The sequence below is a fragment of the Anopheles funestus genome, chromosome 3RL (assembly GCF_943734845.2).
Source record: "Anopheles funestus chromosome 3RL, idAnoFuneDA-416_04, whole genome shotgun sequence".
Taxonomy (NCBI): Eukaryota; Metazoa; Arthropoda; class Insecta; order Diptera; family Culicidae; genus Anopheles; species Anopheles funestus.
Genome location: NC_064599.1, coordinates 52,932,938 through 52,945,749, shown reverse-complemented (window position 1 = coordinate 52,945,749; position 12,812 = coordinate 52,932,938). Strand labels below are relative to the sequence as shown.

Genomic DNA, 12,812 nt, shown 5'->3' with positions numbered 1-12,812 from the left:
ATACGCATAAAGAATACACAAACACTTTCAAACATTGTTAGTATATAAGGCAAAGAAATTTGTTAATAAAATTAGATTTAATTCAGAACTTGAATGGAGAACGTCTCGACTTTCTGTTGAATTTTCTTGATCTCTCCTTAGGCTTTGCGATTGAATCTCACCCGAGTCTTCTGACCCATCCGAAAAGTTGCTTAAACCGGATTGTTCCACTTTCGCAGCATAGGTTCCGACGCACTGAGAACACTAGCGGGAAGTTCAATGAACAATTGGCGACAGTAACCCCTTTTCGGTCAGAAACTCAACTATCCTGTTTTACGGTTAAACTAGGGACTCGGAAGGCTTCTCCTTCGCGTGGCCTGGCCTGGGTTTGGTCGTTAACATTGGTGGCTCCAGAGAGGAATAAAACTACAAGTTAGGGCTATAGAGAGCAAATTACGTACACACATTGTGGCTTCAGCGTATAAACGCATCCACATTACTTTGATCGCTATTAAAGAAAAAACCTACTTTGAAGAAAAGGTAATAGTTCAAGGACAGAGATAATTCTCAATAATAAAGAACACACCAACTGTTGAAGAAAAGGTGTCAGTTCTAGGGGATAGGAGGATAAAAAGAACCTTCTATAGGTAAACACACCTTAAGTTTTCCGTCAGGAAGGCTAACCTGTGTTAACTGGGCGTAGGGCACACAAATAATTGTTCTGTAGGAAAAACCTATTCCGCAAGGGAAGTAAGACCCAGTCAGAATGTCCAAGAAAAATCCCAGCACAATGGATGCAAAAGGGAAAAAATACTTTACGATCAATGAGAACGGTAATTGCAGACTCTGCCACCGGGCGGATGACGCAGAAGAAACTATGATAGAATGTGATGAGTGTGATAGATGGTTCCACTTATCATGCGTAAAACTGGACAAGATGCCAGCAAAAGGGGATGAATTCATCTGCATCAAGTGCAAGGTGGACCGTTCACAAGGGGTTCCACTTCCCGATGATCGAAGCCAAGATACGGCGATCAAAGCTTTAGTCGAAGCACTAAAGATTAACAGCATAGGTGAAAGCACCTACATAAAGCGAACGACGCTAATGAATCTTCCATACTTTGATGGAAAGGCTAAAGACTGGCCCAAATTCAAAAAGGCTTTCGATGAAACAACGAAAGAGGCCCAGTTTAGTCAGCTGGAGAACATGAACCGGCTGCAGAAGCATTTGAAGGGTGAGGCAGAAAGAAGCGTTAGACCGCTATTCTTAGATCCGCAAAATGTGAGTTCTATAATGAAAAGATTAGAAGAACTGTACGGTCGCCCGGAACAAGTATATCAAGACCTTTTAAGAGACATTACGAAAATTCGTATGGATAAAACTAAGGTTCCTGAACTGAGCGACGCATTGGAAAACCTCGTGACAAACATTCAGGTCATGAGAAAAACAGCATACTTGTATGATCATCGATTGATAGATGATTTGACACTGAAATTGCCTACTCACCTTCAAACTAAATGGATAGAGCATAAAAAGACAATCGAACAAGATGAAATTGTAACTCTGATGCATCTATCCAGTTGGCTTCTGCCAATAGCAGCGACAATAAGACTGCTTCCAAAAAGAAATGATCGACAGTCGATCAATATGCATGATGCAAAGCCATCACCAAGCATACTCAGAAATAATCCAGAACAGCCAGAAAGGCATCGAGGTTTTGTAAAAAATAGGGAACAAAAAAGAAATCCCCAACAAGGCCCAAATAATCGGCGTCCGCTTATTAGAAGACCATTATGGTCACCGAAATGCCCTATGTGTACTGGATCGCACATATTGCCGCAATGCGAACAATTTAAAAGGAAAAGTGTTCAAGAAAGGCATAACATAGCATTTCAAAATCGTCTATGCTGCAATTGTTTAAAAGGCAGCGGACATAAGGCACAAGATTGTCAAAGTAAGCCATGCGGAATACAAAATTGTACGAGGAAACATCATCCTTTGTTACACCGCAATGAAACAATGGAAACGGTTAACTATCACCAAGCTAACCGCAAGATATATTACCAAATTGTACCGGTAAAATTGATCAATGGTACAAAAGTGGAAAAAACGTTTGCATTTCTGGATACAGGATCTTCGCTCACACTAATTGAGGAAGAAATAGCTAATAAATTGAACTTGGTTGGCGAAAATGATCCACTTACGATGAGGTGGACTCAAAATCTATCGGTACAGGAAAACGATAGCCGTCGTGTAAGTTGCCTTATACAAGGAACTGACACCAAAAAACATTGTCTAAAAGAGGTTAGAACAGTAAAAAATCTAAAGTTGCCAGAACAAACCATTGATGTAAAAGAAATATCAATGAAATATCCTCATTTAAACACGTACCAACCCAACCATATAAAGATGCTAGACCGACTGTTCTTATCGGCCTGAACAATAATCAGCTGTTAATGCCTCAGAAAAAAGTAATGGGTAAACCAGATGAACCCGTGGCAATTAAAACAAAATTAGGTTGGATTATTTTTGGAGTGGATTTAATGAAAAATTATGATGAATTGAATCATATCATGATCCACAAAAACGAAGAGTTAATGAACGATATGATAAAAGAATATTTTTCCACTGAGAACTTTGGTGTTAAAGCATCAAAGACAATTTTATCCCAAGAAGAAGAGCGATCGAAGGAAATAATCGAAAAAACGCTCAAAGAAAAGAATGGGAGATATGAAGTAGGACTCCTATGGAAAACAGAAAACATATGTTTTCCAGACAGCTATAACCACGCTCTTCGTCGCCTAGAATCACAAGAAAAACAGTTAAAGAAAGATCCTTCTCTGCAAGAGTGGATAAGAAATACATTTAAAGAGTATGTCGAAAAGGGATATCTGCGAAAACTATCCAAAAAAGAAGCTGCTACAAAATACCAAATTGATTGGCATTTTAACCCTCCCTCAGCACCACATTTTGGAGGAGTGTGGGAAAAACTAATACAAGTAATAAAGAGAGCGTTAAGATTTATGGCTGAAGAATGGAAGCATAGAAAGCCTTCTGCTGAAGTATTGAGAGCTACGCTGATTCAAATAGAATACATGCTTAATTCAAGACCTCTCACGGATATACCTTTGTCTACAGATGAAGACGAAGTATTAACGCCATTTCACTTTATAATTGGTAGGTCAGCAGAAAGCATACCCCCGAACCCAATCGTAACAAGTCAATTGAATAGAAAAGATTATGTGCGAATTCAGCACCATTCAAAGACATTTTGGGATCGATGGAAGAAAGAGTATTTGCCAACTCTAATAAAAAGAAATAAATGGACTAGCAAAACAGAACCTTTAAAGGTAGGAGATATCGTAGTATTGACAGACGACAATACATCTCCGGGTAAATGGTTGAAAGGGAAAATCATTCAAACTAATACAGCTCCAGATGGGCAAGTTCGATCAGTAGTAGTAAAAACAAAAAATTCGATTTTGAAACGTCCTGCAGTAAAAATAGCAGCTATAAACGTTGAGCCAAAAGAACATTTACTGCACCAAAAACAAATAAAAAGATCATTGGATACAACTACTGAAAAGGTTCAGCCAAAAAGACAAAAGGCGATGAGTTTTCACTTACAAACCATTGCAATGCTAATTCTAATGTTTTTTACCGCCACAATACTTGGATCTGAAATGAGGGGATTAATTGCATATGATTGTGCAAATAACGATATAAATATTACTAGCTACTCTTTGATGGACGTAGCATCGTGTGTCCCACAACCAAGAAATTTAACGACCACTGAAACAAGGATTCAAGTATTGCAAAGAAGTCCTAAAACAAGTGTCCATGTATATCAATGTAAGGTTATCATAAAACGATCCATACGATACTGCGGAGCATTTTCACATACCTCCGATTATGAACAAGGATACGCGTACATTGTCAGGGAATTTAAGCTTGATGAATGCCAAAAGGCTCAATCGACCGGAATCATCAGATTATCGGATAACCACAAGGTCATGGAATTAAAAAAGAATAGTACTACAAGAGGAGAATTGTTAGTTGTAGGAAGTCTTAAAGGAACCTCCTGCAAAGGAGGAGTATATACCACATCAAGCTACACTTGGGAAGACGCGTTAGTTTATTACGAATACGAAATAAGTATGCATGATTATACTGCAATAGCAGATATTGAAAATAACCAAATTAATCTAAGAAATGGTATTATCTGCACATACACGACTGGATGGTGTCTCGACGTGGAGTTCGGTTACATGACCTGGGAGGTGGATATGAAGCAACTGTGCGTAGAAACAGAATTTGAGACCATCTACGAAGGAAATGTCAACAAAACCGTTGACAACGATCAGCTGGGAATCAGATCGAATGCAGTGTACACTTTGCTTTCGGAAACTAATATGTTTTCAATTAGAGCACGCGATAAAACGCAGATATGTGGATTTGACGGATACTTGACAGATCATCCAAGAATCTTCGTGCTAGAGGCAAATGGATATAGATCACCATTTACTCGAAAGGCTAACATCGGCAGAAACCTAGATCTGTTCACATATTTCAACTCCAAAATAACACTTGTAGAAAATTATCTTGGCCAAAAGTTGAATGAAGTCTACATGAATGTAATGACAGAAATGTGCAAGATAGACAAAGCACTACTGGAAACAAAGCTTACATTGGCAAGAGTAAGTCCAAGCGAATTTGTCTCGAACATAGTGAAGAGTTCGGGCTACACAGCAATAGTAGCCGCGGAAGTCCTTTATATCCTCGAATGCAAGCCAGTATTTGTGACATACGAAAGCAAGACGGATTGTTATCAAGAGATTCCAGTAAAATATAACAATCGTTCGATGTTCATGGCGCCAGTGACAAGAATTCTACAATTGAGAGGTACCGAAATTGATTGTACTCCTTTACTACCAGCGAAATTTATGATCGGTGGACGATGGTACACAACCGATCAACGATTGAGAGAGACGACAGCTCCAAAACAGCTAACTACGGACGTACTTACAAGTTGGTCATACACACCGTTACCTAGCCTAATGAAAAGCGGAGTGTACGATGCTGATAGTTTGGAGAAGATGAAAAATATGGTGTACGAGCAGGGCGACAGGAAGGTCGCATCATCAGTAATGCACAAGATTATATCTGGGCAACATCCTAAACTGCAAGGATATTCATTTGACGCGTTAGTTACGGAAAGTATAATCGACAACGCCTTCAACAGATATTGGTCCAAATTAATCATATGGTCAACCTGGTTGGGCAACGTGACGTCAACTGCAATCGGAATCTACCTCATGGGCAGAATAGTAAAATTTGTTATCGATACGGTGATACACGGGAAGATACTATACGACATCTATGGTCTCGGGTGGCAGCTGTTAGCTTCATTCTGGGATTCTCTCACCAATCTTCTATCTCACCGCAGTAATTGGAGAAAGCCGGCAATGAAGGACGAAACGGCACCTGAAGAAAGCGTCAAAGCAGAGGAAGAAAATCTAACTAACAACATAGAGTTAAGTTGCATGCAAAACAACGAGCGTCTGTACCCAGATTATAATATTGAAAAAGAAACGGAAAACAAATTAAACAAACCCAAATTCAAACCTAAAATTAGGCGTAATTAATAGGCATCAATTACGAGGAGGAGAATGTTGCGGTCGCAACGTTAGATTTGAATATTTGTTTAAAAATTGTAACTTATCGCATGGGATCGCTGAGCTAGACCGAAATAAACAGAGAATTTTGGAAAGGTCGGTTTCACGATACCATCGATAAGAATAAATCATGCATCGCGTAGGTCATGCGAAGGAGGTCTATGGGAAACTTAAACAAGCGTCTCAAGTGCGTTCAACAGCGCGGGTAAGGAATGCATGTGCAGCACAATGAGCTGCTTTCAATGTTGGGTGCAATAAAACTGAAATGTTTAGGATAAGGCACCAACGAAAGTGAACACGTGTCAAAAGGGTCGTACACGCACCGTGGTTCAATAATCAACGTTAGGCGTGAAATGCACTTGCATCAAACAATCGCTTTAATTCAGTTTTCCAGAAACATAGATCCTAGCCATGTGTTTATTTAGGATGAACATAGAAGGAAATAGAAAAGACCAACGCGGTCTAACTTACTAATACCACCACAATGCGTAGGCGTATACGCATAAAGAATACACAAACACTTTCAAACATTGTTAGTATATAAGGCAAAGAAATTTGTTAATAAAATTAGATTTAATTCAGAACTTGAATGGAGAACGTCTCGACTTTCTGTTGAATTTTCTTGATCTCTCCTTAGGCTTTGCGATTGAATCTCACCCGAGTCTTCTGACCCATCCGAAAAGTTGCTTAAACCGGATTGTTCCACTTTCGCAGCATAGGTTCCGACGCACTGAGAACACTAGCGGGAAGTTCAATGAACAATTGGCGACAGTAACCCCTTTTCGGTCAGAAACTCAACTATCCTGTTTTACGGTTAAACTAGGGACTCGGAAGGCTTCTCCTTCGCGTGGCCTGGCCTGGGTTTGGTCGTTAACACATCGCAATACCTTTCAATGATGGAGAGTCACATAAGCTGACTCTCGGCAATTACCGAGGTCCTAAAATTCATAACCCTTTTAGTACAGTGAAATGCAAGTATGAACAATTATAAACATTACATCTCGACCACCATCCTACCTTAGATACGAAAGCATAATTTCATATAAGATATCTCGCATATGATATTGACCAGTATTGACCAGTACTTTGATATTATTCATTGCCGTAATCCTCACTTATCTGAGTCAATTTAAATTTTATGGTGGTTGGTGCATTGGTTCTCTACCAATAATTCGTATGATTATGAGAATGAATTGATAGAGGAGTAGTAGTGATTGTTGAGACTTTTAAATATGAGCTTTTCCTTTCAGCATTGATGCTGAGGAATCTGCTTGGGCCCATGGGATGAGTGGGCGAGTACCAGGGACCGTGCAGGTTAATATAGAAGTATAGTGCATACTAAGCTGACTTAGGAAATTGTCTCAACAACCTCCCTCCCACAACACTTCCAATAATCTCAAATCGGTAACTCAGTGGGCTACACAATTATTACTGAGGGGCACCAAAATTTATCCGCTCGAGCTTTATCCGCCACAGTATATATCTAGTCGGTTATAACCCTTGTACCGTTGTGCTGAGATGTCATCTGGTAGCTTATGGCAAAATCCGTTTCAAACATGGTGTCAAAGCTCTGATTTGTTGCCTGAACTGATGTCTCCGATATGCAGAACTGATCAATAGCTCTTATGTAGTATCTCTTACACTCATCTAACTAGATCTTAGGTTCTTATAAAAAACATACAACGGACGAATAACTGAAGTTTGATCGTCTTTATTACTTAACCAAATGCTGCAACATTCTACAAAGTATCCCGTGCATCTATTATCAACGATGAGCAATTGTTTGCCCAATAACGAAGAATGTCCTCGTGCACTGTGATGACTAAAGTCTATGTGATTTTAATGCTATCTATCTATACTTTCCGTAGATTGCATTAAAAATGGCATGCGGTTGAACATCACGGTTTGGTGAAACCAATTACAAGCACGATCACCACAACAACCATCATGAGTCGGTTCAGAATGCACGTCAATTCGTCCCATCGGACATTTTTGTGCTCCAATGTGCTATAGTTCTACATGTTTGGGAACGAAGACAATATTATATAGTTGATAAAACATAGTTCTGCCATGCTGAATAGCACTTACACTCCTTTGATCCATAGCAAGTGCATAACGTAGAGCCGGGAAGCTTATAATCCGCCCAATCCAGGAACCGGGCGGTATGGTTGCACGCGTTTTCTTCAACCACAGCTCGATGACGAACAGAATGGACGAAATTGTGTAGAACACAAGCGACCACTGTAAAAAGATGTCTGTTAATAGGAAAAATGAATATGGTTAGTAAATTTATTTTCTTGCTAAATCCATCGTTATATTGTACATATTTTCGGCACCCCAGCGCGTGGCACGATGGCGGAAAAACTCAAAAACGCATTAAGCAGCACAAGTAAACCAAGCGAGTTCAGCAGTAGACGTGATCGTCCATCGACAAGAAAGGAAATAGATATCAGCAAGTTGGCCACTGCAATATAAAAAATAAATATGAAGATCGTTTTCACTATTATTTGGTTTAACATCTGGAACAACCTAAAATATATTTGGGAATATGTTATTTGATGCCCACTAACAGGATCGAATAAAACTACTCCATTTTACCGAATGCTTTTTAATGCAAATATCATTTTCAAAATAATCGGTTTACAAATCTCTGAGAAATTCAAAGTTCGAACGTTCGAACTTTAAACATATGCGTTTTAGCATGTAGATGACTCATCAGGCCAGTAACTCCTCCTATGTATTAACTGCGTGATTTGTTCGTTATATTGATTTGACCTTTTTAAATATGTTTCTGAATCCTCAAGCTTAGGTAATATGCAATAAAATGTCAAGTTTTTTGTTCAAACATATATCTTCTCTTCAATTTAATGAAAAAAATCCCTCACCATATAAGGTTGAGCAAACCCCACAGAAGAAATTCAAATTAGAGAAGTACTTCCTCTCCCCAGTCATGTCTACCCGACGATTCTTCAAAAAGTTTTAGATGATCAATATACCTAATTCAATAACTAGGAAGTCTTCAAATACAAGAAATGTTATTTCCGAACAAATTCGTCATCTATCAATCGCTGGAAATAAGAATGCATTTACTAATTTAATGTTATTAATACATTTAAGTGTCAGTTTTAATGATCAAGTTGTTAAAATGAACTTATGTGAAAATAACTGGAATCGAATGAGAATTATGAAACATCTAGACACTATTGCTCTTCCTTACCGAAGTATGATGGATAGATCGAAACGGCATGAATATCACTTTTCCGAGTCATCTCAATGTGAAGCTCGAGCATTGGTTGCTGTCCATATGGCGTAGTGCTACGTTCCATCTCATGCTTACCAAAGGACTTTAGGGACCATTCCGATTGTTCAAAATATGGGTCAAATCGCTATGTTATGTGAGGATGATAAGGATTAGCTACAAGCTGACATGGGAACATTATCGGTACACTTACAATTTTTCCCATTGTTAAACGAATCGGTACATTCCGTTCGTGGCTGGCCGTGAAGAGTTGTAGCTTGCAAGTGTTGATATCGTACGGCCATCGGTAGCTGTCCGAAAGAGTGCAGAAATTGACCCACGAAAACTTTATGATTTCGACTCCTACAAAACCGTCATCTGTGAGGAAGCACATAAAGGATGAGCCCTTAAACATGCTTAACTCTTCGAACGCTGGTATCCAGACCATATGGCAGACGTCACCGACAAAAATTTTGTTGTCGAAGTCGGAAGCATTCCAGCTGTAGCGATGATCCAACCAGGACAGGCCCATCGATCCCGATAGCTCGATCATGTTAGTTTTCTGATCGTAAGCAAAACCTTTCACGTACATGTGCTGAATTTCGACACCGGTAAAGTTGACCGGTGGGTCAATCCACCGTGGAGCACCCATCAAATAATCCAGCAAACGTTGCTTACCATCGTACTCTTGCTCAAGTTCGTTACCGTCGATCTGCACCGTGCCGTTGGTAGCGTTTGATGGCAGTGGGCAATCATAGAACCATTTGGCCAATGCTGTACCCCACGTAGTAAAGCTGACGTATCGCAACTCGGTGAAATTCTTATTCGGCATCCGCGTTTCCATGAACGGTTCATCCGTAAGATTGCCAGCGTATACCTTGATCTGGCCTGATGTATAGATACGTACCCGCACCGGAAGTGGGTCAATCGGTGACAGCAGTCCGGGGCTCGCTTTCGTTCTCAATTGTGATCCCTTCTGACCGTAACGTATCTGTGAAAACGTATTTCCACCTCCACCGAGCACTAGAAGAGAGCAAATTCGGGGAAGACATATTTTAACTGCCTCACCATATAATAGGACAGTTCTGGTGATGCTTACCTATTTCCACTGCAGTCACCAAAGTTTTATTCTGTTCCGACAACAAGATATGGCCATCACGAGCGGCCAACACGTACACTAACAGGTCGACCATCAGATCGGCCTCAGTTAGATTGTGATGCTCCAGTTCATGCAATTTGAAGAACGCTCGATAGTTGTACCCATTGATAGCATTGTGCTGCTTGCATTTATGCAAGTCTATACAGTTAGGGTCAGCGGTGAGAATGGTCACGAATTACGAAAAGATTAACAGAGACGAATTTACACCACACGGCGGATGTGTTCCGCTAACAGCACTACTCACCGTCAAAGCTAACATTGTACCGCGTGTCGGCGTGGCATTCGATAGCAATGGCCATCATCAGGACCACTCCCAATACGGTAGAGCTTGTGCGACTCATACTTAGCAAATCATAACACGATAACTATTGTAACTATCGGAAGGATAGCAAGCTAAAGTAACTATGCAAATGCAACTTGTTGCGGAAAATATTCCTCTAACGCCACCAGTGTTGGTCAGTGGGTTTTTGCTAACTGAACGGCTTGCAGCTTTAAAACCCACGCCTTGGTTCACATTTGTGGCTTATGATTTGTGATAAGAACGAACCGAGCGCATTCGACCTCCCGGTCCGTTGAGAAGGGTAGGTTAAAGAAGGACAAAAAAAAGCAAGATCAAAACGATGAGAAATGTGCATCTGTACTATAACATCACCCACTTAGGGTTTAAAGATTGTGTATATTTTTCTTCTTCTGTACCCCTACAACCCTACAAGAGGTCATGGCCTATCGTTTCTGGCTTTGCTTGAGTTTATTTATCCGTAGCAGTATATTCAGTCAGTCCGGTTGTACGGTCTGGATGGTATTTGATCACGGTCCAGTCGTGTAGGACTGGCTCTTACACCAACCAGCCGATGTTAAGTGTCGCTTAATTCAAGGATCGCTAGGGTTGTTCATTTATTAAGGATTCTATCTGTAGGGGAAGAAAAAAAAAGCCCTACGTATCTTTTATGCCTATATTCTCCAATTTTCGCCAGCACAGTAGCGAACAAATTATTCTGTTTCTTCTGGGTGCAGATAATCAATGAAGAATGGTGTGTCCTTGGGAGCATATGGAACGATTGGAATATCGTACGGCATTGGAAATTGGGTATGCTTGCCATTTGAATCCATCGGCAAGAAGTCTTCGTTCAGCTAAAACGTTTTGTATTTAAAAATTCTATTAATTATTGTCCCCTGAGTTTATTGTGTCCCTTTCTCTTACCAAAATCTTCGGAAGGAACAGCACACCAGCCTCGTAGTTGTTTATAAACAAACATTCGCCAAATCGGTTCGTTCCCCATGCCGATTTGGATAGGTTGGCCGATGTAAGCAGAAACCATTGCAAACCCTTTGGTGACCATCGGCAGTAGGTTTTGATGTGCGGGACCGCCTTATTCCGATTCCGCGTTTCGCTTATCCACTGGTACAAATAGTTGTCCAACCATTTCTGCCTTTCGTGCCGTTCACGTGGGTAAGGCAAGCAATAACCTCCCTCCAAACCATTGTGGCTTTCACATACGTATGCGTAGGTGGGAAAAATGAAACGAAATCCCGGCAACATACGTACACTCCTGCGTGTATTGTCCATTCCAAAGTGAACCATAATTTCTCGTTGAATCCATGATTTTGGCGTACCTCCGAAATTACCAAACACTGAACATTGGGCAATTAGCGGGAAAGAATGATCTATCTCGGTGGCATACTGAGATAACAGGTAGCCCATTCGTGGATAACCCCATAATGGACCCTCAGGAATGCGATTTTTATCACATGGAACTGATGCAACTAGGAACACCCTGCAACGATAATCGTCAACGTCATCATAATCAAAAAAAGAAAGTAAACGGAACTTACTTTACGTCGGAAAAATCCGACTTCCTAATTCGTGCCATCCATGGATCCAGCAGGGACAGTTTATACGCGTCTAGATAACTCAGCAGACTGGCGCGGAAATCGGTCCTGCTTTCGCCATACGTTGTGTCCGATCCCTCCGGTACGGCTGGTAATCTTGGGCTAATCCAAAGCCCCTGTGTACGATTGTGCCATTCTGCCTCGTACAGATTCGCCGTCGAAATGACGACACGCATCGAACCATCCCGATATCCGTACAGACCCATTTTTGTGTGATGCACACCGCACGGTGTCTTAATCTCTATTTCCGATGCTGTAACATTTGGGTTCTTCTGCGAAATTGTTTCCAGCTCGGGCGTTTCACGACCGTACAATATTAGCAAGGGAGTATCTTTGTAGCCTGCTGAAGCGTATTGCTGCAAAAGCCAGTAAATGTCAATCAGGAAGCAGATCTGCAGCGAACATTCCAGCGCGCCCAAACTCGGATCAAGCAGTTCTTGGAAGGTGACGGAGAGTGGATCCGTATGCGTAGCTGCAGAATCGGTGATGGTGGTAAGGAAAAAATTATACGGGGCAGATGCCTCCAGTTTTGCAGCCATCTGACCCCGTGGCGCTACGACGGAGCAAGACTCTTTGTTCTCATTTATATCAGAACCATTAGCGCTTATTTCTTCGTTCAATGCGTCCACTAATGTAGCGACCCCAAGCGATAGTTCGTTATCTTGTGTTCCTTCCATCTATATATAAAGGTTTGTAGGTGTTTAGTTTTAGTTTAAAGATAGAATCTGCACCACAATTGCAACGCACATAAAGGCCCAATATTGCACAAAAACGGTACGAATTGACTCACAACAGACACTCCCTGCAAACTGTTGAGAACTGATAATCTCAAGCCGATGTTATCAATTTTTATAATAAAAGGTGCACTTG

At 40.8% G+C, this 12,812-nt stretch overlaps 1 protein-coding gene across 3 annotated transcripts; it reads right to left on the bottom strand.

Moving 5' to 3' along the window:
* Positions 1-7,350: 7,350 nt before the first annotated feature.
* LOC125767215 (neuronal acetylcholine receptor subunit beta-3-like) lies at positions 7,351-12,798 on the bottom strand. 3 transcript variants are annotated; one of them, XM_049433565.1, is made up of 7 exons: positions 10,297-11,031; positions 9,993-10,190; positions 9,108-9,916; positions 8,873-9,041; positions 7,979-8,119; positions 7,744-7,910; positions 7,351-7,670 (listed from the first exon to the last, which is right to left on the bottom strand). In XM_049433565.1, exons 1-7 carry the CDS (start codon positions 10,391-10,393, stop codon positions 7,554-7,556), a joined length of 1,698 nt encoding a protein of 565 aa, XP_049289522.1. In that variant the 5' UTR covers positions 10,394-11,031; the 3' UTR covers positions 7,351-7,553. The 3 variants fall into 3 exon arrangements, 1 of the variants encoding a protein (XP_049289522.1); XR_007418751.1 differs by lacking the exons at positions 7,351-7,670; positions 7,744-7,910; positions 7,979-8,119; positions 8,873-9,041; positions 9,108-9,916 and adding exons at positions 11,254-11,827; positions 11,886-12,619; positions 12,690-12,798 and having other exon boundaries at positions 10,083-10,190; positions 10,297-11,183; XR_007418750.1 differs by lacking the exons at positions 7,351-7,670; positions 7,744-7,910; positions 7,979-8,119; positions 8,873-9,041; positions 9,108-9,916 and adding exons at positions 11,254-11,827; positions 11,886-12,798 and having other exon boundaries at positions 10,083-10,190; positions 10,297-11,183.
* Positions 12,799-12,812: the final 14 nt, after the last annotated feature.

Excerpts from the sequence above, each read along its gene's own strand:
- LOC125767215 (XM_049433565.1), bottom strand. The coding sequence starts at position 10,393 with ATGAGTCGCACAAGCTCTACCGTATTGGGAGTGGTCCTGATGATGGCC. Across the intron at positions 10,191-10,296 it reads GTACAATGTTAGCTTTGACG|ACTTGCATAAATGCAAGCAG; the intron begins GTGAGTAGTGCT and ends CTAACTGTATAG. Across the intron at positions 7,671-7,743 it reads TTGCTATGGATCAAAGGAGT|AACTATAGCACATTGGAGCA; the intron begins GTAAGTGCTATT and ends CCAAACATGTAG.